At 43.1% G+C, this 24,808-nt stretch overlaps 1 protein-coding gene across 4 annotated transcripts in view; it reads left to right on the top strand.

Moving 5' to 3' along the window:
• The first annotated feature begins 533 nt into the window (after window positions 1-533).
• Window positions 534-24,808, top strand: part of NRP2 (neuropilin 2) — a 142,633-nt gene continuing 118,358 nt past the window's right edge. For all 4 annotated transcript variants that reach the window (XM_074298952.1, XM_074298950.1, XM_074298954.1 and 1 more), the window contains exons 1-2: window positions 534-1,541; window positions 17,799-17,976. In XM_074298952.1, coding sequence (XP_074155053.1) covers window positions 1,469-1,541; window positions 17,799-17,976 — 251 coding nt within the window. In that variant the 5' untranslated portion in view covers window positions 534-1,468. The remainder of the gene's footprint in view (window positions 1,542-17,798; window positions 17,977-24,808) is intronic.

The raw sequence follows: 24,808 nt of genomic DNA, 5'->3' as shown, positions 1-24,808 counted from the left end.
CACTTGTCAACCGCATGTGTGGTGTTGTATTGTGCTGTGTTCCGTGTGGGTGGCGCCCGAGTCAACAAGGAATTTGTTTTGAATTTAGGGAGAACAGAGATTTATTCCGGTTCCTGCCGTTGTCTGTCTCGAGAGATGGGGAGCGAGCGGATGGCTCTTTGAAAGGGGCTCAGTCCCAGGCAAAGGAATTAATAGACTGAGGGACCGAGCCCCGGGCCGGGCTCTTTGCTCTCGCGGCAGGGCTTTGCTCCCGGCCGCCAGTTGTGGATTGGAGGTGGGAAGGGGAGTCTGGGTGGGAGCTGGATTAACTTTGATCTTGCGGCTGGCTGGCTGGCTGGCTGGGTGCAGGGAGCTGCTGTTGCGGCGGCGGCTGCTGCCACCGCTCGGATGTTCGAGCTGGGTCTGAGCGCCGCTCAGTGCCGTGTGTCTCCGCGTTTGCCTCTTTAATCAGGAACACAGAAGGGGCGGGCCCTGAACCGGCGTGTAATCGGATAGCTCTGCCTCTGCTCTGACATCCACATGCTGCTTTGCCTGAAAAGGCTGCGAGGAGCTGAAGGGGAGGCAAAGAAAGAGAAGAAGGCACCGAGCCCACAAGCCTCTGAACATCCTCACACACACACACACACACACACACACACACACACACACGCACGCACCGACTCGGAGCAGAAGGAAGAGGAGGCGGAACAGGGTGGACGGGGGACAGACTCAACTCTTAGCCCCGATCATCATCGTTCAGATGAAGGCAGCTTCCTCAGCCTTAGCAGCAGCCGCCGCCGCCGCCGCCGCCGCCGCAGCCTCACACACAGTATAAATCCCTGAACTGCCTCCAGAAGCCTGCTCTTCCCACACACTCCCCCTGAAACTGGTCAGACTGGGGGAACTGCGCCCAGCTCAGCCGCGGACCTCCGAGGACAATCCCGCTCAGGGAGACGCAGCGAGGAGGGAGAACTGACCGATGCGGGCAGATTGTCTGTCCCTCCGCCGCGTGTCTGTGCCGTGTGTGTGTCTATGTGGAAGTCTGTATATCAGTGGATGGGCTTGAAATTAGACATTCGCTTGTGGCTTGTGTGATGCCCAAAGGCAAACCTCTTTTATTTTTATTTTATTTTATTTTTTTACCCCTGGCTTTCGGTCAATGCTCGTGATATTATAGGATAAAGGCAATGACACTTTAAGGAACTGGAGAGAATCCGTTTTTTTTAAAAGGAGGAAAGCAATACCCTCTTCCCTTCTTTCTCTCTTCTGATTTCGAGAGCTGTCCTTCCTCCTGTTGAGGTGCGGTGGGTTCGCAAAGCCAGCAGAAGGGTAGAAGACGGGACATCGGGACCCCGGAGGAGGGAAACGAGACAATTAGGAACACTTGCGGAAGAAATTCTGAGGAGAAAAATAAGAGACACCCAAGAGAGACTTTCGGTTCCCCAGGAAGATCTCCACATCAGCCCTGGAGAAAGCCCCTTCTCCAAAAATGGATACATTTCATCTTCTCTGGGTTTCTTTAGCTCTCAGCTTTTCAGGACCCGGAGTGATAGGAGAAGCAGGTAAGCCCTCGAAAGTTGTTTTCTATGCGTTTGTGATCGTTTTCCTTAAAAGCCAGTGCAAATGCAGGGGGTGACGTACACGCAGCGCAGAACAAGACTTACTCAATAATTTAGACAGACCCAACCATCCTTCTCCACCATCACCGCTTTAAAAATGCAACTTTTCCCTCCTGCTAGCAGGAGAGAGTGTGTGTGTGAGTGTGTTTTGAAACAGACAGTTTTTGGCGGTGTTCAGATGTCACATATGGACTGAATCAAAGGTTTAAAAATACTACAAAGCCTTCGCATTACAGTTATAAGGATTTTTTTTCATGTCTTGAAGCAGAACACATCTCCCTTGAGTTTCCTTAACCTAGCCAGAAAAACATAAATCATTTGTATTCACCCCATTTAGCTACATGGAGCAAGGCAAAGTGAAAGGATTGGGAAAGAGGGGATCTAGTTTTCATTTTCAAACATTGCTCATTCTTTTGAAAGGGATAGATGGAAAAATCTCAAAATTTATGTGGCTGAGGCTGATGGAACAGTCTGGCTTAAGGTAGAGAAATAAAGGGGCTTCGACTAAAACTGATGAGTAGGGTTCCTATTTTTTAATCCTGGCCTCTGCAATTCTGCACTGTGTATATGTGCCTGTGTATTTTCTGGGAAAGTGAATCATGTACAATTTTTATTAGATAAAACAAACAGCATGGCCCTCAAAGATTTTATGAAGGGCTTAAGAAACTTTTCCTTACAGAATTCACTCCAAACCAATGGCCAAAAGGGAATGTGGGCAGACTGCAGGCAAGATAACCAGAGGCCACAGAGCAGAGAATGGGCCAGGAATTAATGGGGTCAGGGGGACTGGAGCACATGGAAACTTTGTGGGAAAGGCCTACATTTGGTAAGGGAATAAAGGGCAACTTTACCCCCCCCCCTCCTTCCTGGGGACAGTTTCCATGATGGATCTTTTTCTCTATTGATTATTCAATCGATCTGGGATCTGACAGCTCTTACCAAGAACTAACAGGTGACAGGGAAGAAAAATCTACACCCTGATACACCTGATCTAGCTGGAGGATGGATGTTAAGTACACACACTTCCCAAGTCACTAGTTTGCAAAAGGGTCTTAAGAAGAGGCCCAAGCCTTCATGGGCAAATCCTGCCATGTATCTAATCTATGGTTGAGTGAGGTTAGCCACTTGCCTGACAATTTCATTTGACAGAGTAGCTTTCTCTACTTTATGTGCTTCCCCTACCTCCTTCTTCCTTCTATCCTTTGAAGTTGAGTGTGTATTTGAGAAGGAAGACGTTTAAGGAGGCACACTTTCTCCCCGACTATCTTCGTTTCCAGGTATTTCGCTTCCATAAAGAGATCGCCCCCAGGGCAACTGCACCTTCAGTTTACCCACCTGGTGGGATAGGTACGGATCCTACCTTAAGGGATTCCCACCACTCCCTTTTCTCTTTCCTTAATTCTAAGGTCACAGCATGAGGCAAAATTAAATTACTTCCCACAGTCCTGAATGCTGCATAAATTATGTATGTTTATGTAATTTACTGTGAGTACTGGGAGCGAGCGGGCCCATGAAACATTATTATGCATTCATACACATACTCACTTAGGCCCGGGCTGGGGGAAAAAAAGACACACACACACACACACACACACACACACACACACACACACACACACACACACACAAACTTCTCTAACGTTCCCCTTTATGGGGGGCGGGGGAGAGGGAACAGAAGGGGTTGTGAAGTTGGAGAGCAAGGGAGCATCTCACACCACAGATGTTCAGTACATCTGTTCCCCTAGTCCAGTGGTGTGTGTGTGAGTGTGTGTGTGTGAGTGTGTGCCCAAGAGCGCGTGCCTGAGTGTGTGTAAACGCTGGCACTCGACAGGGAACACTCTCGGGCTGCAGTCTGACTCCATAACCCCCTTCCATCCCTACTCCGGGCTGCGTTGAGTCTCTCTTATAGAACTCCAGGGGCAAGGAATCAGACGATGCCTCTGGTTACCTGCGCTGGGGACTCTCCATGTTCACAGGCAGGTGGCCAGCTTGGGGTGAAGGAGACTGGGGGAGCTACTTCCTCCGAGTGGGGAAGCATCTCGAAGTTGAGTTTTTCTGGGGTTTTCCAGCTGCAAACTAGGCGGGCAACCCGGGAAACTGAACCAAGGGGTGGCAGAGGGTGAGGCCGAGTGAGACCTGACTCATCCGCGTGTGCGCCTGGGGTCTGGAAAGGAGACTAGTGTTCATGCCGCCGCTGGGTAACCATTTCCGAGAAGAATGGAAATGGGGAGCGGGTTGGGGGAAGGAGAGAAAAGGAAGAGGAATGAGAGCTGGCGTGAGATTGTTTAAAACTTAACCCGCTAACAGCTCCTTCCGAGAGACTTGGGCGTCTTAGTCAAGGAAAGTGCTCCTGAGGCTGCGAGGAGCGGTTTGATGCAACCGGTCTTCCGCTCTTCTCCAGCTCGTCCCCTCCATCCCCTCTGCTTCGGCTCCGAGCCCCTCGCCAGAAGCGCAGAATCCAAAGCCCCTTCTGCTTGGCCTTCCTCCGCCTCCCGGGCTCGGGAACGCTCGAACCGCATTGTCTTAGCCAAGCCCGAGTCCCAAGCCGCGGACGCCCCCCGCACTGCACTACGCTATGCGCCAATTTAGCGCCGCGCTGCGCCCGCTGGAGTCGGGGAGCCGCCTATGCGGGAGCCCCGGGTCTTCGAGGGAAGGGAGGGAGGGAGGAGGCCAACCAGCCTGCTGTTCTGCGGAGTGGGAAATAGGGGCTGTAGGGGCTGCAATCACCCAGGCGGCTGGAAAACGCGAGATGGGAAGGAGAGGAACTAAGCTGCAGGAATGCGTAGAACTTGCAGCGAGGCTAGGTACCCAGCTCCTGAGCCCACTGCTGTTTAACAGGTGAAAACACGCCGTTGGGAATAAACGTGGTCGAGAGGTTGTGCCCCCCTCCCCAGCCTTCCGGGCTGCCCTCCCTTTCGTCTCTTCCTCTCCCCCCACCCCCACCCTTTGACGGAGCCTGCATCGATTTGTTTGGGCCGCACCGCAGAAACCTAGCCAAGCGATCCATAAACATTCTATTAGGCAAAAAATATTCCCAGCGAAAGCAAAACGCCAGCACAAACCCGGGAGAAATCAGCCCGGGGGAGTTTGGCCGCAGCCAGCTCCAGTTCAGCCCTGCGCCCCACCCCCGCCTCCCAGGGACCCGCGACACTCCCGGGGAGAAGCTCTCGGCATCTCCCGGCTGCGGCCCGGGGCCAGAAAGTTAAAGTCCTAGCCGCAGTTTTCCTCCGGAGAAGCAATTGCAGTTGCAAATGAGTTTCCTCCATCCCCCTCCCCTCCCCGTCCTCCGTCTCGCACGGGCTTTTCCGCGGGAGGAAGAAATTCACGGCTAATGCTTCATTTGAACTGATTGATTCCTTTTTAATACCAACATGTTAATAGAGGCTGGGCGAGTTGGGATTAAGCGGCTGCCCTTACTCGCCCCTCGCCTAGATCTGAGAGCTCCTCCACAGTCTCTCCCACCCGTACCAAGCGCCTGGCCCTGCGCAGCCCGAGGCAGTGTTGACTGTGCCCGGGGATTCCCGCTAGCTTCCCAGGGTCGTCAGTGGCCACCGGGGCGGAGACCAGTTTTTGTACTTCAGTATCGCAGACCCCTCCCGTTCCCAAGAACCCAGTTTCTCGCTGGTGAATCGCGGGGGGAGCCCTGGAAGTCTCAATTTACAATACTGGCAAATCCTCCCTGTAACCCGCGGCTCGCCCCACCCTCTCAGCCATCCAGCGCCCTCCGCTGTGGACCGAGGGGTTGGGCCCCCGAGCGCTGGCCAGCCCTGCGCTGCTCTTGGCCACTGAAAGCCACCTCTGCTGGTTTCAGCCCTCATCTGTGGGGTAGTGGATTTAGCTAACCCGGCGTCATCCATCAGGCGTTAGCAACTTTTTCTGACTCCCCCTATGGATCAGGCTAGAAACAATGATTCAGGGTTTTCCCCCCTCCCCCAAACCCCTAGCCCCATGACCAATCTCAGCTGCCAGACCTTATCTGTGAAGTTTTCAATCCTGCATGTTTGGTTTAAGACACTATTTCGGGTGGAGGGCGGGGAACCTGATGTGATATGAATTCAACAACTTGTCTGGGCTATAAGATCAGAGCAGAGGTGTAAAAGCTGTAGTTGGAATAGAAAGAGGCCTTGGATTGAGCAAAACTCCATTTAAAAAAGAACTAACAAAATGCCGTGTTTCTGCGTATAAACTTATGTTTGGAAGGCTCTCCCATATGGCATGTCCTTCCAAAAACTGCAGTGGCCATGAGCCGTAATAATAATTCATGTAGCTCCTTTTCGCCTAAGGCAAGGTTGTAAGCTCCTAGAATCGGGAGTGTCAACTGGCAGGGACGCAGTCTTTTTCTGTGTTCTGTAGTTTCCAGCTACACACACATCCTGTGGATACCCAATAAACATTGACTGATAAGCAGCCACCTGGGATTGAAAAGATGCCGCCGCCCGTTGGTAACGGGACGCATTGCAAAACTGAAACCTGGCCGGCGGGGTTTAGTGGGGATGGGGGCGGGGGCGGGGAGGGGAGAAAACATTGGGGAGAGGGAGAGCTTTTTCAGTCCAAGGGCATCAGGGGGCAGGCCCTCGCTTGTTACAAAATGTGCTGCATGGAATTGTTAATGTCCAGGCAGCACTAAGGGCTTTGATTTTTTTTTTTTTTTTCAAGATCTTATCCACGGGGCCTTCAAACATTTAGCTACACAGCACTCAATTAAGCTACCTTGTAAGAATGAAAGGCAGCGCTACCCCTGCTGGGACCTGAACCTGTGCTATCCAGAGACGGGAAGCTACATGCTTACTATACACCAAATGACGCTTGTTTCTAGTTTTTCACTTTGAAAGGCACAACAGTGTGATACCCCACGTAGCCGAACCCTTCTGGAGCAGAAAGAATAGGCCGGCATAGTGCCTAAAGGAGAAGGAGCACTGGATTTCCAGGCGAAAGACTCGAGTTTGAAGTCTGCCTCCGTGTTCCTTATTGTCTGTAACCTTGGTCAGACCAGTTAACCTTTGGGACCTCATTTTCCTCCTCTAAAACGAGGGGGTTGGACTAGAGAATCTCTAAGGTCCCTACCAGCTCTAAATCTAAATCCGAACGAACCTTCTTCCTGGGAAATGTAAAAGGCCGGTAGCGAAAGACCAATTTACATGTAAAGAGCTACCAATTAAGATAAACCATTTGAAGAGGGGGTTAGTGAGTGAAGGGGGGAAAAACCCTGGAACAGAATTCTGATGACTCCACCGCTGTTTTTCATCTTCTTCTAACAGCTCAGTACAAATAGAGTTGTTGTTGGGTTTTTTTTTTTTTTAACTGACACAAATGTGGGAAAATTCTAACTTTTTAACTCAAGAATAATATTGACTAAACCAGGTTGTTTTAAAACACAAACTCCCCAACCTGACCCTAGACTTGTGTAGAAATTATTCCAGTAACATAGACGGAATCTTCCAATTTTTGAAAATGTGGACACTTTTTAAAGTTCTGTTAACCTTTGCTTTCTGGCAAGAAGGTGTTTTCCAAGCGTAGTAAGGTTAAGTATCCATTGGTGACATCTTGAAAATGCTTGTCTTGGTTTGTTTTTCAAGCTTTAATGAAAAGGTAAACATGATCTGGTCCAGGAAAATCCTTGCAGCTGCAGCCGCAGAAGCAGCATATAGCTGGAGAGGCAATGGGTTTTGTTTGTTTGCTTATTTTTATCCCCCAAGTCATCTTTTGTTCAATACTTTAAAAATCTGTTCCAGGTAGGGTGTTCATGTTTTGGACAATCCACCAGGTCAGTTTTGAATCTCTTGGGTGACAAGTGTGTGGAAAGTGAGTCTTTGAAACCCTCTTAGACAGTTTTGAGAAGTTTGTCAGTCTTTCGAGTTCCAAGGCCTTGCTAGCTTGCTTACCTAACCGGATTCCGGGGGTTGGATTCCAGGACACCGTGGCCTTGTAGCACAGATAGCTGGGCAGGAGAAAGCATCCTTCTAAGGGTTTAGGAAGCTGTCAAGTTCAGATAAGGCTGGGATCCTATCCTATGGGACCTTGGTTGTATTAATAAGGAGAAATTAATTTTTAACCACTGGGAACATTGCCAAATTATGTGACCTTTGGCAGACCAGCTGTGCTATAAAAATAAATCCCACATATCTGAAAAAATGTGCTCCTATCCAGTAGAACAATAAGAAATTGGGCATTTATTATACAGATAGCGGGGTTGAGAGAAAGGGGAGGAAAATGGGAGTTTGCCTAAAACCTCTGTTTGTTGTGACATGTGGTTGCTGACACAGACATATCCCCACTGGGTTTCCAAAACACAGGAAAGAGGGACAGGATTACAGGGAAAGCCTGCAGCATTGAGGGATAGGGAAGGTGTTAAATGCTTCCAGTCTACCACACCTCTAGGCTTTGGAGACTATTCTCTTCAGCCATACATGGGGATTATTGGACTAAGAATAAAGCAAAGGGGATTTTCAAAAATGACAAAGTAATTGTCTTACCCAGTCCCAATCAATCAAGCCTGCTGTTTAATCTGGGGGCTAATTACCAAGAACCAGAGGTATCTGACTTCTTAGGGCATCTCAGACTTTTTGATAACTCCCCAGTTTTTCTATTAACACCTTCATATTTTAAAAAGCAGCCTGAAAGGGATTCATTCATAGATACACAGAACAAACACACAGAACTCTTGAGATACATTTTGTACACCAAAGAGTAAAGATCTCCTAGCTTTTATCAGGTTCTATGAGAAATATATACACACTTTAACTTGTCCACTGATCCAACAGTTCCTTTCATTTCAAGTTACACTTAGTAGACTTTCTTCAGGGAAATATGATACCTCTCTGTTTGACTACTTTCAGATTCTTCTAGAGAACCAACATGATTACCTTCTACTCTCTTCTTTCTTACTTTATTTTCCTTCTATTCTCTCCAGTTTCCTTTTCAATTTTCCCCCTTCCTTTCTCCCTGATCTTTCTGTCCTTCCTCACTGAAAGTATTCTCAGCAGGCAACACTATATTTAAAGGCACTTCCAAGAATATTTAATAACTTCAATTCTGGTATTAAGGCCTCTCCACTGCTTAACTCAAGAAAGTCGTCATAAAGACAAAATAGTTTTTACCCAGCAAGACTCTTAATAATCCCATCTCCCCCTGGGTCTTCATAAAAGAGTCATGATCTAATCCAGAAGGGAAAAAAAAAGTGGGCAAAAATGACAATAGGAAACATCTCCACTGTGGGATGAAGTTGCTAGAGCTGCTGGACAGCATAATGCTAAATGCTCCAAGTAAGGCCCTGGTAACAACCTGCTCTCTGCTTCAAAAGATCCTTCGATAACTAATGATCTTGCTTATTGGCAAGTCCTGAAGCTTCTACTTACTTGCCCTGTAAAAGAGGATAAAGGCGGCTGCAATTTACTGGATGGAATTGTAGCAATAATTGTTTTGATAAAGGAGAAAATAAAACAGATGTGCCTGAAAGGCATGGGGGGAGGGCAGAAGGGGATGAAATAGAAGGAGGGAGGAGAGGGGACAGAGCAAGGGAAAAATCAATTGCAAGCACACCCTTTTAGTGCTGTTTGGTCTATTAGTTTGCCTGTATGTGGCATCCTAAAACTACTGACTATACACTTAAAGCTTTAAGGGGGGGGATGGACAAAACCCCCACAAGCAAATGTTGATTTAATAATTTCATTTAATCAATACAATTAAAGAATTTAAATAGCTTCTGACCTTCAGAAAGCTGGTTTTACTTAGTGTAGAGGCTTCCTGTTAACTCTGGTCAGAAATTCATATAGCTTATTAGAATTGGAAGGGACCTTGGAGTTATTTTAGCCAAGCCTCTCATTCTTATGGAGGTCTAGAAGGGTTAAGTGTTTTGCCCAAGGTCACAGTCCATAGCCAGTTAGTGGCAGAGGAAGGTCTCCTGATTCCTAGGCAGCCCCAGCTGCCTCTTGAATCACTTAGGTTGTAAATTTATGGCTTCAAGAAAGCTTAGACATCATAGGGTCCAACTCTTTCATTTTTGAGAAAGCCAGGGCTCAGAGGTCAAATGACTTGCTCACGGTCATACAAGTAATAATTCATAGAACTCAATTTGAACCCAGATCCTCTGATTTTTTTCCTTCTCCATCCCCCACCCCCTTGCACTTTGAGTCAATGACTTATTTGCCTATACCGGTTAAAAAGGATCTCAGCCTTTGAAGTCCATTTTGTGACTCAATTTGGGTAATTTATTTACTATGTCACAAACCATGTAAAGGTTTGCCTTTCATAGCACCTGTGCGGTTGTGAAGTTGTTAGGGATAAGAGAGAAAAGCTCGGTGTGGGGTGGGGGGATAGTAAACCTTGCTCTCAGATTTCTTTGGCATCTGGGATCATTAGAAAAAAAAATTAAAATGGGATAATTTGTCATAAAAATGTTTTCTGTTCCTTCATATTATTTCAGATTCTGAAAATTTTAAAAAATGGTGCATTCCCCTTGATCTGAAAGTATAAATGCAGCAATTTCTTTCTCCCCTCCCCCAAGGTCTGCTGAAATAGTCAGGGTTTGTAATCCCAGATCTACCACTACGGGCACCAGAATTACATTTGCAGTAAGGACCGGGGGGAAAGTGGACATAAATATAAACTAATGATATTATATTGGCTGCCCTATTGGAATTGCATTTGTTTATGATATAAGATGACAAATAACAAGGTTACCCCAGGTGGTATTATGTGAGGTCAGAAAAGGAAATCTCATCAAAGATACATTTCAAAAATTAAATGATGATTTTTTTCTTTTTAGCATTTTGATGGGGGGAGAAAGAGGTTTTTAATAGCCCTATTTCAAGATGCCATTTCCAAATCTTTTTTTAGGAGCATTTATTAGAAAAATTTGAGAAGAGAGAATTTGCTTTGTTCTCACCCCATCTCTTCCCATCTCTCCACACTCACAGGCATGTGCCAGCTAGTTTTCTCCTTTCTTCCCTTTCTCCCCCTAAAATTCTTTTATTCAGATTTTGAACTTTATCTCTGCAAAAGTTCACAAGGATTTCCATTTGCTGCCTTTTCAGGAGTTCATCATTCACTGCCACCCTGAACTATAAATTGAATAGATTGCATCCCTTCCCAGTTGCCTTAGGAAGTGGTCAAACGGCTGCATTCCTGGGCTGATGGATTGGCTCATTTCTTTCTAGCTTAAGCCAAGACACAGATTTTATGAGACTGTCTTGTGACAGGCTGAAGTCACTTTGAATAAAACCAAATCCCACTTCAGATCCCAGAAATGACTCCAAAAATCAGCTTATCCAGGGTTATTGGGTAAAATTTGGTTAAACCCTGAGCAAAGGACTTAGATGAGCTGGGTTGGGATTTGAAGAAGCTTTCTGGGTTTTCTTTCAGTATATTTCTCTGTGTGACATGTTCCACGCAGAAATATGTATCCATAAGACATATAAATATGCAACAGCGTGCAGGGTTGGAGTGAAAAAAGATACTTGAGCTCCTCATAATCTAAGACAGAGCTCTTCTCTGTTCATCATAAAAGTCTAGGAAATTTTTATCACAGAAGCACAAGTCAAACAAGTGTGACACTTTGAATAAATGTGTTCTGCATCATGGAGGCTTTAGTGACTTTTAAAACTATCTGTTTTATTGACTCGGGTTTATTTCCTCACCAAGTAAAAAATATTTGAGCTACAAGTCACCTCGGAGTTCCTCTATTCAACCCCTCTCATTTTTCAGAGTTCAGGTGATTAGCCTGGGTCTAGTGGTACACTGTATCCACTCCATGCCCCACTATCCCATATGGCTTGCCAAAGGGTTGGACCATGAATTTTAACCCTATTTATTTTTTTTTCTTTCTAATGCAAGAGTGAGGGAACCATTTTGCCTTTCTACTAATATGCAGTGGAATGATCATCAGTCTTCAGCTTCATTGTTCTTGTTTTGGTCCTTAAAAGTTTGGATGCTGACAGATGTAAGATGTACTTCCTTTTTTCCTCAAGTAGGCAACATATATGATTTTCAAGGAGTATGTAAAGGATGAATTTCTGAATCCCTTTTTCAGTTTTGCAAAACCAGGAAATATTTGCTTCTCCACCCTACCCCTGATAAACTATAACCTAGCCTTAACTCCCCTAACTTGCATTTATCAGATGGATTTTTGGAACGCAAGTATAATCTTACATTGATCCCTGTTAAATGTTGTTTTATTAGTTTCATTGAAACATTTCAAATATTTTTAGATGCTGACCAGTGAATGGATAGAGTCCTAGATTTAGAGACCTCAATTTAAATACTATCACTAATTATTTAGACAAATTACTTCATGTTTGTGGACCTCAGTTTCCTCATCTGTAAAATATGTAGACTGGAGTAGATGCCCTCTGAGGTCTGTTCAATTCAATAAGTATGGTTTCTGGGAAACATTCTCTGGTTCCATTTGCTTGTGGTTTTTATACTTCAATTTTTTTTATTCTTCTGCCTTTCTCTGAAAACAAAACAAAACAAAACAAAACACTTTTAGGTCTGTGGTTTAAATGTGCCTCTTTTGCTTGCAGTGTATGGAACTCCAGGAGTTTCATGTATAGAATAACAGAGCATTCTTTTTTGTTTGTTAGTTTCTCAAAATGCCAAATAAAGAACAGATGAAATAACTAAACCTCTTTGGAAAATAATAGAAGAACTATAACGCCCTTCTCCTTATACCTTCTTTGGGGTTTGGCTCCAAATAATGACTTTTCTTTTTTCCCCGCTATAATTCAACTTTACCAATTTACCTGACTTTCTTTTTTTTTGCCTCTGACACTTTCTGTGTAACTCTGGACAAGTCCCCTAACTTAATCTTCCTGGGACTTTTTTCTCATCCATAAAAATGAGGTTGAATCTGATGGCCTCTCAGGTCCCTTCTAAATCCAGATGGATGATCCTGTGATCATTTATGAACCCTGGGGCTCCGACAGTTTACAGTTGCCTTAAGTCATTAGTCAGAGGCCAGTAGTAATTACTATAATTCCCACTTATATAGTACTATTTGATCCTCTCAACAAGACTATGAGGTAGGTGGTATAAGTATTTTTTAACACACCCATTTTACAGATGAAAAAATGAAGTAAGAGAACATATGACCGCTTTATAAATAGCTGGCAAGCATTAAATCTGAGACTTGAAACCAGGTTTCAACATAATAGAGTACTAGAGGAGGGCAAAGAAATCAGCTCATTTACACCCCCCCCCCCCCATTTGTACACAACTTCCTCTGTTTCAAAGGAGAAAACTAAGGTCCAGAAAGATGAAATATTCAAAGTCGAACAACTAATTAATGGCAGTTCTAGATCCAGAAACCACTGTTGTTTTAAAAACCATACTTCACTGTGGGCAAGCTGTACTGTTTTAAATAAACTTTGCTCTATTACTCAACAAGCAAATAAAAACATGATAATGTCTCTTTAAATGGACCATTGATGTCCTTTAGTCCAAAAAATGTTTTTTACAGGTGAAGAGGCCCAGAAAAGCTAATTGATCCAGTGTTATAAGGGTTGTGGGAAACAGACAAAGATGATTTGGTTTTTAATCATTCTCCATCACTCCAGCCTGCTTCTGACCCTACCTAACATCCAAGTCTTGACTTGAACAGGAAACCAATTAATGCCTTGATTTTACTCCTAAATTAGCTTAATTATACTTCTTGTAAGCATGATGATATAAGCATGGTATCATGGGATTGATTAGGCTCTTGAGAATTTACCCGGTCCAGCCCACCACCTTCAGATACAACTCCTTTGGTTAATCCAGGATTTTGTCATTCTTTTTTAGGGGAATGAATGTATCTTAGATGAAGAGTACTCATTAAATGGTTGTGGAACGAAGTCTGTTGTTTAACTGACAAAGATCGAGTAGTTCACATTGTAGCAACTCCATGACTTTGGAATGGAGATGGTACTATGGAGAGTGGCTTTCCCAAGGGGTTCTTTTGGGTTGTAATTCTTTGCTTTGATATTTCTTGGGCCATTTTCAAAAGTGATAAAAGCTACAAAGGCTTGAGATGATGCAACTTTTGAAAAGTGATTGCTTTTAAGTGTCTGCTATGGCTTTATATGTATTTTAGCAGCAAAGTACCTGAAAATGGAAAGGATGGGAGATGTGGGATGGATTCCGAATGAGAGTATGCAAGTAAAAGGGATTGAGGGTGTTTTCTTTTCAGTCTTTACTTCTTTATTTCAAGAGTTCATCTCTTTCCAAGAAAAATACAGGCTGAAACTCCAATATTTATCTTTATGGGATGTATGTCTGTGCAAATGATGTGCGATATTTTATGTGAGGGTGAGAACTTGTGTACAAGAGGGATGTGTGAATTGCTAATATGTATATGTAACTGATGACTGTTCAATATCTTTATTTGTGTGCATGTGTGTGTGTGTGTCTCAGAGAGAGATATCCAAACAAAAATCTGCATTTATAAATGTTTGTGTGTTGAGTAACTTCAGCCCATGGAACTAAAACAGATGTTTTTAAATTCTCAAATATTTTTATGAGTGTCTTTTATTCAGCAAAAGTAAAGGCAGAAAAAGGCTGGTTGCTTCTCTTGTTTGGGTTAAGCAATGAGTTTCTGGGAAACAACAGAAAATGCTGTATTCCTGCCTCAGGATAAAAATAGTTCAGTTTTTGGTGGCCAAATCTGAAGCTGAGGAAATGATTGCTCCCCAGTGTGGATGAGAAATAAAAACTTCCTATGAGGAAGTTTCCTGTCATTATAGCTAACTTTTCTGTGTGCATGACCCATGGGAGAGAAGGATGTTCTTCTAGAGTGTTTGGGAGGAGGGAGGAAATCAAGAGGAATGGAGAGACCTTTAAACATTAGATCTCTAAAGCTCGTGCCCCTCTCTAGAAACGATCTCCATCCCTAGTCCGCCAAATCTCTTGTGCTACACTGTTTGATCTCTCCAAGGAAATTTCTTTTCCATTCTAGTTCCTATTATAAATATCTGTGCATATGTTTCATGCTCCCTCCCTGCTTCTCAACCCCCTCCCGCCCAACAATCTGGAAACTCCTTAAGGGAAAGAAATTGAGTTTTATTCCAGTCTTTGTATTCCTGATGCACAGCCTTGCATTTGGTAGCATAGCAGAATTTAAGTTGAAAGCTGGGAGGAAATTTAAGGATTATTGATTCTAACTCCTTCATTTTACAGATGAGGCCCAAGAGAAGTTAAGTGGTTTATTCTCCATCACACAGATAGATAGTGTCTAAATTAGGATTTGAAATCAAATTTTCCCAATGAGTCTAACTCCAAATACTCCATGCTGCCTGGACACACCATGATGTTTGCCTAATAAAAGAGATGTAAGAAAAAGATGGGGCAGCTAGGTGGCCCAGGAGAGTGGCAAGCTTGGAGTCGGGAAGTCCTGAATTCAAATTTCACCTCAGATGGGTGACCCTAGGTACCTGTTTGCATCAGTTTTCTCATCTGTGAGATGAACTGGAGAAGGAAATGGCAAACCACTCCAATATATCTGCCCTCCCAAAAAAACTCCAAATGGGGTCACAAAGAGTCAGATACAACTAAAAATAAATGAACAACAATAGAAAGATCTCTGGAATCGAGGAGGAGAGTTTATGGGATTATAAATATAGATGGGGTATGCTGGCAATGTTTAACAACCGGCTTTCAGGGGAAAATATGCAAAACACACTTTTAAATTTGAATTATTAAAATGTTCTTTATTAGTTTCTTAAGTCTAGGCAACAAAACAATGAATCAAGCCCTGATTTATAGCGTGTAAATAAATGTTCATAAGGAAAATGTACCGTGTATGAGCTGGATGAAGAAGCTGTAAGGGATCTCAGAGGTTCTTGTTTTACCAGAGGAAACAATCGAGACCCAGAAACATGTTGTGACTTGCATTATGATCACACGGGAGTGACACAAAGTTAGCATATAAATATAGGGTTTCTAACTTGAGACTGGTCTTCTTGCCATTAATCTCTGAAGTCTGTCTTTATCAGGACATCTGAGTTCAAATTCAGACTCTGCCACCTATCAGCTGTGCAACTGTAAGGGAAATGTGAGCTCTCTGAGTTCCTCTGTGAATGAATGGATAGCATACCCCGTACTCCCACAGTTATGAGCAAAGAACTTTACAATATGCCCGATAAATGTGAGGAGGCATCTCTTAATTGGAGGGAAGCAAGTAGATGGCCAGGACCATGATTTGCAGTGGGTGAATGGCAAGACTATCATTTCTGTAAGGAGCTGGCACAGGGACCGTATATACTAGAAAATGATCTCTTCTCCCCCACTCATTGAGCAGCTGGTGCTCAGAGTTCCCACACCTAAGCCTTTCCCAAAGGAACTGGCTCATTCCTCCTTCTGATTCCTTCCCATTCATTAGCTAGCAGCAGTGGGACACAGTCTGTCTTACTATTCTGAATTATGCTGGGTGCCCTGCTTGAGAGTATGGTTTATGGCGCCTGGAATACCCCCAAGGAGTCGGTTGTAGAAGAATGGGCTCCTTTCAATCCATTGATCATTTATGGTCTCATCTGTGCCTCTCTTCAAGGGGTCATGCCTTTGTGTTCTTGGGCCGAGTCATTAGGTAGAGGATGGTGTGTCCCTGCTAGCTCAGAGGAAATGGCTCGCTTTTGTTTTCCTGCTCAGGAGGAAATGGCACCAGACTCCATTAGATTTCAGGATCTCACTGTGCTCCTCTCACTTTGGAACCCCTCAAGGTGAATCGGTTAAAAGCCTACTGCTTGGCTTTGGGTCCTAAGCACAGCAACAATGCCGTGTGCCCCATCTTTTATGCATTAAGCCCTGTCAGGCTGATAATCTAAAGCAGAGGTATGGAAGACAGTAATACCGACAGACATGGGGAATAGTAAACTGCACCTGTAGAGTTAAAAATGCATGACCCTCTCCCTGAAAGAGTGAACACAGGAGAAAGATCCTGCCCTGTTGGGTGACTGCTGAGGCATAATACATAATTCACAGGACCATGCTGGTTCATGCAGATGGCAATATTAAAGCATGATTGATGCTAAGAGAAGCAAGAAAAAAACCCACAAAAAAACTAAGAAAAATCTCCAAGAGACCTTTTACTATTGCCATAGTTCTCATACTTTCCTGTCTTCTTCCTGTTCTGCTATAGATATTAAATGAAAATCCCATGTTTCCTGGGAAACCCCCAGGTGCCATGGGATTTCATTCCCAAATGTCACCAATCCAACTGGGCTGAGGTAGTACAGAAGCCTTCTCCCATCATCCCCCTCTCCTTCCTTTGAAGATTCCCCACTCCCCATTCGGTCATCCCCCATGAAGCTGTTCATCTCCATCAGTGTTCAGCCAGGCAGGGGAGGGGAAAGAATGGTCAGCTGACCGAGCTTCGGCTGCCTTTCAAGTGGTTGGTTGAAACTAAATGTAGCAGTAGCACTCTCTTGTGGTGACCAAGCTGGGAGGGACAGGAGGAGGGGAAAAAGTGAGAAATCAAATAAGCCCAAAGCACCTTTCTGGAAATTCTGAACTTGAAAGGAATCTGTACTCTAACATAGAGGGTTTTTTTTTTCCCTTTTGGTGGGTAATGAAATAATAAATCAAATTTGTGGTGTATTTGAGATTAAATGTTTGGGGATTTTTTTCTACTTATTTAAAAAAAAAAAAGTAAGAAGAAGAAGAAGCAGCAGCTAAAATCACCCTCCAGGGAAGGGTCTGCTTAAACCCAGGGCTGGAAAGTGCTTCCCTGCCTAGCTGTAATTGTTACCAGGCTGTTTGTGGGACAGCTCTTCAAAACCACGATGGTCAATTATGATCTGGAGCCTTTAATTCACACCGGTTGGGTGGGTTGGTGCCAAGCTGGAGAAAATAAAGGATTTGGAGTTAAAGAGTGAGGTGAAGCGCTTGGATGAGCAAAGAGAAAGGGCTAGCAAAGCCAGATTCAGAAAAGGGGTGCGCTTAAGTTTGTGCTCCCCATTTCTGTTATCAGAAGTTGTCTCATTGGAATATTTACGGTCCTTTCCTGGCACATTTTCATTTGGCGTGGGTGTACATGCATAGCGGGTGTAGGAAGGAGAGAAGAGCTGTAATAATCTTGCCCACTGAATGAGTAAGTGGGTCAGCTCTGTGTACTGCCATAAAAGGTCTGCAAAATAGTTTTTAATCAGCCACTAGGAGAAAGGAGAGAGGGAAAGCAGGGGGAGGAATAAAAAGCACCTACATGAAGCTCTTGATGTTTGCCTTCCTTTTTAGGCCTACCTTGCGGAGGGCGTTTGAATTCCAAAGATGCTGGCTATATCACCTCCCCTGGCTATCCCCAGGACTACCCCTCCCACCAGAACTGTGAGTGGATCGTTTATGCTCCAGAACCCAACCAGAAGATTGTCCTCAACTTTAACCCCCACTTTGAGATTGAAAAACACGACTGCAAGTAAGTGTCGCCTAATTCCCTTTTAGTAACTACAGTATTCCACCCCCTCTTATCCCACCATCACCACCTGAATCCCATAATGTAAGAGATCAATAAGTCGTGAAACCTGATTCTCCATGGTGAGCCTTGGCTCCAGAGCGTATGTCCTTAGGCCATTATCTTTCAGGACCAGAAGGGTCCAGTTAACCCAATGACATGATAGTGTGTACCTTCTGGGGTACAGAGAGACCTCCCAAAACCAGATCTTTACCTTAGTGGGTCATAAACAATATTATGTTATCCACACATGAAGATTCCATTTAATTCATATTCTTTCTTCTATTCATGTTTTGGGATGGGGACTAGAAAGTATAATGTTAGATTGTTAGAAGTCATCAGTTTCTGTGAGTGTTTTGGACATCCAGTATCAGTTCCAGGGTCTGTGGAACTAGTTATTGGAAAGTTCAGGACAAAAACAGATTTATAGTTTTCTTTAAGAAACTCTGGCTTGCTATGTTTCCACATTCAGACTGAAAAGATAATTTTCCATTTAAAAATATATTATCAGATCATGGTTGGGATCTCAATGTTGTTAAAAAAAAAAAAACACATTTTCAGATAAATTCAATAAGCATATATTAAGCACCTACTATCTTGAAAGCTTGTTTAGGGCAGTTAGATGCAAAGATAAGAAGAAAACAGCCTTTACCCTCAGAGAGCTAGGGTTAGAAGTTGGGTCTCCTGACTTTCCGTCACATGAGGCATCTAAAGTTTCCAGTTCTCGGAAAAAAGGAACTACTTTTTTTAAATGAAAAATTTCATTTTTAAGTAAGTTAATTAGCCAAGCCTTTTTTTTTTTGAGCCCCTACTCTGTGCCCAGCATTGAGGGCATGTTTTAAAAGTTATTAAAAGAGAAGTCATAAATGGATAAATGCAAAGACGCCACATGGGTTATGCTATTGCTAGTGATTTCACTCAAGTCCCATAATTTGATCTGTGAATGGGTGAAATGGGTCACTCTTGAAGAAGAATATATTGTGTAACTCAGTGGATTATTGTCACTCTTTCCCTGTGGCTATTTTGTGTCTGACATGATGTTTTCCCTAACAAGACTTACTCTTTGCTAAGGACTGGAGGGGTAGGATGAATTGCTGGAGGTCTCCTGAGATTTAATGTCAGGGGAACCAGTTTCTAGTTTGGCCCTTTCAATTCTAAAGATGACTCAGGGTAATTCAGGTATTTTTTTGCTTCTTGGGATCTTTCCACATCAACTTAAAAGTTTCTTATTTGCTATCAGCTCTGAAGAATAGCCTGTCAGAACCTCTAACGGAGGGAGCCAGTTGCCTTTGTTTCTTTGACCGGGAGTTCATGAGATGAGCAGGGCATGACATGGGAGTTCAGAAGGACCTGATCTAGGGGCTGATGGAGTTCAGAGAAATTTGAGTAAGCACCTCTGCCTCTACAGAGGGCTCAAATCTATTCTGCTGATGGTAGCAGAGCTCTCAGTTAAATCTCTAGGAGGTCATCTAATGTTTATGCATCAGTGGTATAGGGGGAAATCACAAGTTCCTCATGGAAAAATCTGGGAGCTAATAACTTAGCACAAAGCAATTGGGCAGCGTGAAAGGTTATATAAGCATGTTCTCACACTGCTCCAGGTGCATGGTCCACAAGGATTTCTGGATGATGTTGCTATGGGGACCCTTTTCAAGGCCCCAATTCTCCCTCTTTTCTCCCAGGTGCCCAGCCATGGGGACATGCACTGATTTTACCACTTTGCTGAGAGAATGGAGGGAGATACAGGACTGATTTGTTCCTGTTGCTTGTTTGGCGGGAGCACACAGATTGTGACTAATCTTCCATTTATCAGGCTTTCTAGTCTTCTTTCTTTTTCTACTTCTGTCACCCTAACCTCTCTCCATTACCCCAACCCAGATCATGTTTGATGGAACCTAGAAGTACAGGGAGGTCAGAAGGAGGTCATATTTGGGTATATTATTTTCCTTGGGTACCCATTTGGGCAGGAAGGGATCAGAAAGGGTCATTTCAAATTCCTGGCAACAGATATTTGATTACATCCTTCATTCCTTTCAAGTTCCATCTACACCCTTCCCCCCCCCAACTTCCCTTCTCTCCCTATGCATTTTTGTATTCTCATCTTTACCATTTGGGGAGGCACATCTGTTTCTTTCAAACCTTCCCTTTTTTTCAGTTTCTATTCTTTTGGCTGACCATTTGCATTCAGAAGAAACTGGCTCTACCCCCACTCTTTTTTTTTTTTTTTTACTTCATTATGAAAGGAATAATTTATTGTAATTGAAGTCTGGGAAGGTGTTCTCTCTCTCTCTCTCTCTCTCTCTCTCTCTCTCTCTCTCTCTGTCTCTCTCTCTCTCTGTGTCTCTCTGTCTCTCTGTCTCTCTGTCTCTCTCTGTCTCTCTCTCTCTCTCTCTCTCTCTCTCTCTGTCTCTCTCTCTCTCTCTCTCTGTCTCTCTCTCTCTCTCTCTGTCTCTTTGTTTTTCAATCTGTGTGTCTGTCTGTATTTGTGTGTGTCTCCTCCTTTTCTTCTCCCCCTCCCTTTCTCCCTCTCTCTGCCTCTCTCCTTCTCTCTCCCTCCCATCTTTGTTTGTCTTTTTTCTCCCCATCCCCCTTGTGTTTCTATCTCCTTTTCTCTCCTCCTTTTCTCCCTCCTTTCTTTTCTCTATTCTCCTCCCTTTCTCTTCTCTTTCCTTTTTCTCTCCTCTAGTTCTCTCATTCTCTTCCCTCTTTCTCTCTTTCTTATTTCTGTCTTTCTCTTTCCCTTTCTCCTTCTCTCCTTTTCCCTTCTTTTTTTTCCTGTGACTCCTTCTCTTTCTCTCTTTCCTGCCTCTATCTCCTTCTATCCCCACCTTTTCCCTCTCTCCCCACCTCCCTCTTTCCCTCTAGTCTTCATCTCTGTTCCAAGGAAGCTTAGAAGGCACTTCAAATCAAAGGAAATCAGCTTCTTCTGTCTTTCCCTTTTGTGTTCATGCTACAGACTGAGTCTGGTTCTTAGTGCTTGTAGGATTGATGCTTCCAAAAATAAAACTTGGAACCCATGCTGTTGCCTGAACTGTCCTTCAGATGATAGGACACAGCAACAACACCAAAGCAACGATAGTGTATGTGTGAGATGGGGGGAGGGAAGATACGAACGAGTAAGAAGTTAATAGTTTTTTTTTAAGCCTTTTTAGCTGAAGAGAAGGAGCTCAGATCATGTTTTCTCCACAATTTCCTTATGCTCCATCTATAGGACTGAATCCAGCAACTACTCTGTGAGCTGGGAACTGTTCCCTGTTTTGAAAGGATTATCCAAGGTTATTTTCAAAGCAGTGGCCAGTGAGCCATTGTCTTCCTTCACCCTGGGGACTTGCATCCTAAAAACTGAGGCAGAGAGCTCAGTAATCTAGGACCAGTCTAGGGCCAGAAGGGACCTTAGAGAGTATCTGACCCAGTCTCCTCTGCAGAACATAGGGGTGTCCCCTGGCCTGGAGTCAAGAAGACCTGAATTCAAATCTACCCTCAGACACTTACTTAGCTGAGTGACTCCTGATAAGTTATTCAGCTTCTGTTTACCTCAGCTTTTCTCATCTTTAAAATGGGGATAATAATAGTACCTATTTCCCAGGATTGTTGTGAGGATAAAATGAACTAAGAATTGAAAAATGCTTAACTCAGCATCTGGAACTTACTCAACCTCTGTTTATCTCAGTTTTCTCATCTTTAAATTGGAGATAATAATAGTGCCTACTTCCCAGAGATATTGTGAGAATAAAATGAACTAATAATTTAAAAAGTCCTTAACATAATGTCTGGTAATTGCTCAAAATTAAAAAATTTAAAATATATCTTTTTATCCCTCCCATTACATGTTAAAATTATTTTTAACATTTTTTTTTAAATCTGACTTTCAAATCCCTCCCTTCCCCTCTTTTAATTTACAGATGAGGAAACTGAGGGATTTTGATGCTTTTAACACTTTTTTTTTACTTTGAAAAGTAACTTGATGTAAGGAATATACATACACACATATAATACAAACATACACATGTAAGTTAGTAAGTGATAAGTGAGATCCTATTGAACTCAGGTCCTCCTGACTTCAGAGCCAGTGCTCTTTTCACTCCTCCACAAGTTTTGTGACTTGAAAATGAATACCTAATTTGGTCTTATTGTGGAGTTAACTTCTTAGTCATCCCCTGAGTTTTACCACCACTTGTGGATTTTTGCTTTTTCGAACAGAGATTTTATTCTTTGAGCAATCTAGCGGTTAGTGAATTCAGAAACCTCAGCTTTGCCCGAGTGATGGCATTCAATGGCCACCACCACTGGTTGGTTTTCTGAGGGTTCCCCTCCCCTTCTCTCTAACCTGTTCAGCGGCCTAGGGTAGAAATCAGAAACCAGAGTGTCTAAGGAGGTGAGATGGGGCAGAATAGACAGAATATCAGGCTGTACCCAAGACACTGGGCAAACAGGGAGAAGCTGACTTCATGCCCAGTGGTGCAGCCAGTGATGGTTTTGCTTCTTTGGCAGATAAAGGCTTTTCAGCTGAGTCATCGCCCAATTGGTTGAGTATTATTTTTTTAGGAGAGGTTGGTGGGAGGAGGGAAACACATGGTCAGATGTACAGAAGGAAAAAAAAAAAAAGGAGAAGAAAAAGAAATCCTCAACCTACAAATGACACAGAGTTAACTCATGAGTGATTACATCATATCCTACAGACAGTTTCACACTTTTAGTCATACCCTAGAGCTATTGGCCACCAAGGAACAAAGAACCAAATCTTTCAAGATTCTGGGTCTTCTTAAAGGTAACACACTTCAGTAGAATGTCTTGAAACCCCCCCCCCTTTTTTTTTTACCTGAGGTAATTGGGCTTAAATGACTTGCCCAGGGTCACACAACTAGGAAGTATTAAGTGTCTGAGGTCACATTTGAACACAGGTCCTCCTGCCTTCAGGACTGGTGATCTATCTATTAAACCAAGTAATTGTCCTGAAAACCCATTTTTTAAAGAAGAGAAAGCACTAACAGGCATTCATATATACCATCCTAAGACCAGCAAGACTTTAAGGGAGGATTTTCTAAGTCCAAAGCTTAGAAGCAATTTGCATTTATAAAGATCCCAGACTATTTTAAGTACAGTTATGCCATATTTGGGAAACTGGATACTTTTGGCTTCTCCCCTTGAGCAACCTACAGTCTAATTGGTAAGACAAGATCCATGACATATAAAACAATATTGAGTTATGTAAAACAATATAATTCCCTACAACATCATATAACATATGAACAAATGCTTTGCTCTGATAAAGGTTTATTATTAAAGAATGTAGAATTTTGTTGGCAGCTTGCTGGCACAATCAATAGAACTGCAGGCTTGGAGTCAGAGCTCTTCCTGAGTTCAAATCCTGTCTCAGATACTTACTAGCTTTATGACTTTGGGTAAGTCACTTAATCCTGTTTGCCTGCCTTTCTTCATCTGTAAAATGAGCTGGAGAAGGTAAGGGCAAACCACTTTAGTGTTCTCTGTCCTAAAAACCCCATATGAGATCACAAAGAATAGTACACAACTGAAAAAGGAGCAACAGCAACAACATTTTATTTATGTAGCACTGCTAGTGAAGGAGCTATTTCCATAAGTGAATTTTCCACATAATTGGAGGTTATATCTTTAAGTGCCAAAATTTAAAAAAATTTAACTGTATTTGGTGGAAATAGTTCTGAAATCTGTTACATTCTTCTTTGTCTTATTAAGCAGATGATATTAATCAGTATTAAACTTATTCTTGATGATTCAAGGTTGTAATTATAAATATAATTCATGATATGCAACAGTAATAGAATGGCTTCAGGGCCTGTGGTGATACATCAGGTCTGTCTGGCTCAAGTTGAAATGACTACCAACAACTATGTTATTTGAATTTTTATCTTTGCTTCTCATGTCTCCTCCCTTTCAGGCCCTCAGTTATAATTTCTCTGGCAATCTCCTTGCAATTTGTAGCTTCTAATCTCTCTGTGGGTTTAGAAATCAGATCACTAAACCTGTTAGAATTATATGTAAAGTAAGAGTAAATTGTCTGTGATTTTTGCCCCAGGGGTTCTCTCTTGAGCAAGTTGCATAAAGGTCTTTGGTCTTCCTAATAAAAAATCATAAACTTAGGGTTGGAATCCAACTCTCCTATTTTAAGGCAAAACTGAGGATCAGGCAGGGCAAATTATTTACCCAGTGTGACACTAGTCCTCTAACTTCAAAGTCCATATTCTTTTCTTTGAACCATATTGCTTCCCTATAGCTCTTTCAACTGGATAGAAGTCTCCATTCATTCAACAACTACTTAAGAGAGGCATTAGATTGTAGCCTGTTCCATAGTCCTGCTTTTGACACAAATTTGCTATGTGAACAGTGATTATGGGGGCAACTCTCTAAGATGACTAAAGAGAGGTCCTGATTTCTGTTAGTACAGAGAATCCTTTCAACAGGAGCTTTGAAAACTCTGAAATCAAAGATCCAGATTCTCTTCCACCCCAAGAAAATGACAACATTTGTTATGTTATATTTATACAACAGCGTGATGCACCCAGAGGTGATACAGAGATCATGATGAAATGGTTTATAGTCTACTAGGCAGAAAGTAGGGAGTTAAAAATATACACAGATCTGTAGTACCACATGAGAAAATACATTTCATTTGCAGTCAGTTTTCATTTTCAAATTATGTTTTCTTATGCAATCATATGGTGTCTAATATAGGAAGGAGAAATCACTTTTGATGAGAAGGCAGAACCTGAAGTGGGTCTTAAAGGATGGAAGGGGAGTGTTTTAGGCATAAGGAATG

Source organism: Sminthopsis crassicaudata, chromosome 3 (assembly GCF_048593235.1).
Source record: "Sminthopsis crassicaudata isolate SCR6 chromosome 3, ASM4859323v1, whole genome shotgun sequence".
Taxonomy (NCBI): domain Eukaryota; kingdom Metazoa; phylum Chordata; class Mammalia; order Dasyuromorphia; family Dasyuridae; genus Sminthopsis; species Sminthopsis crassicaudata.
The sequence above is the reverse complement of the archived record's forward strand: the minus strand, read 5'-3'. Positions and strand labels throughout refer to the sequence as shown.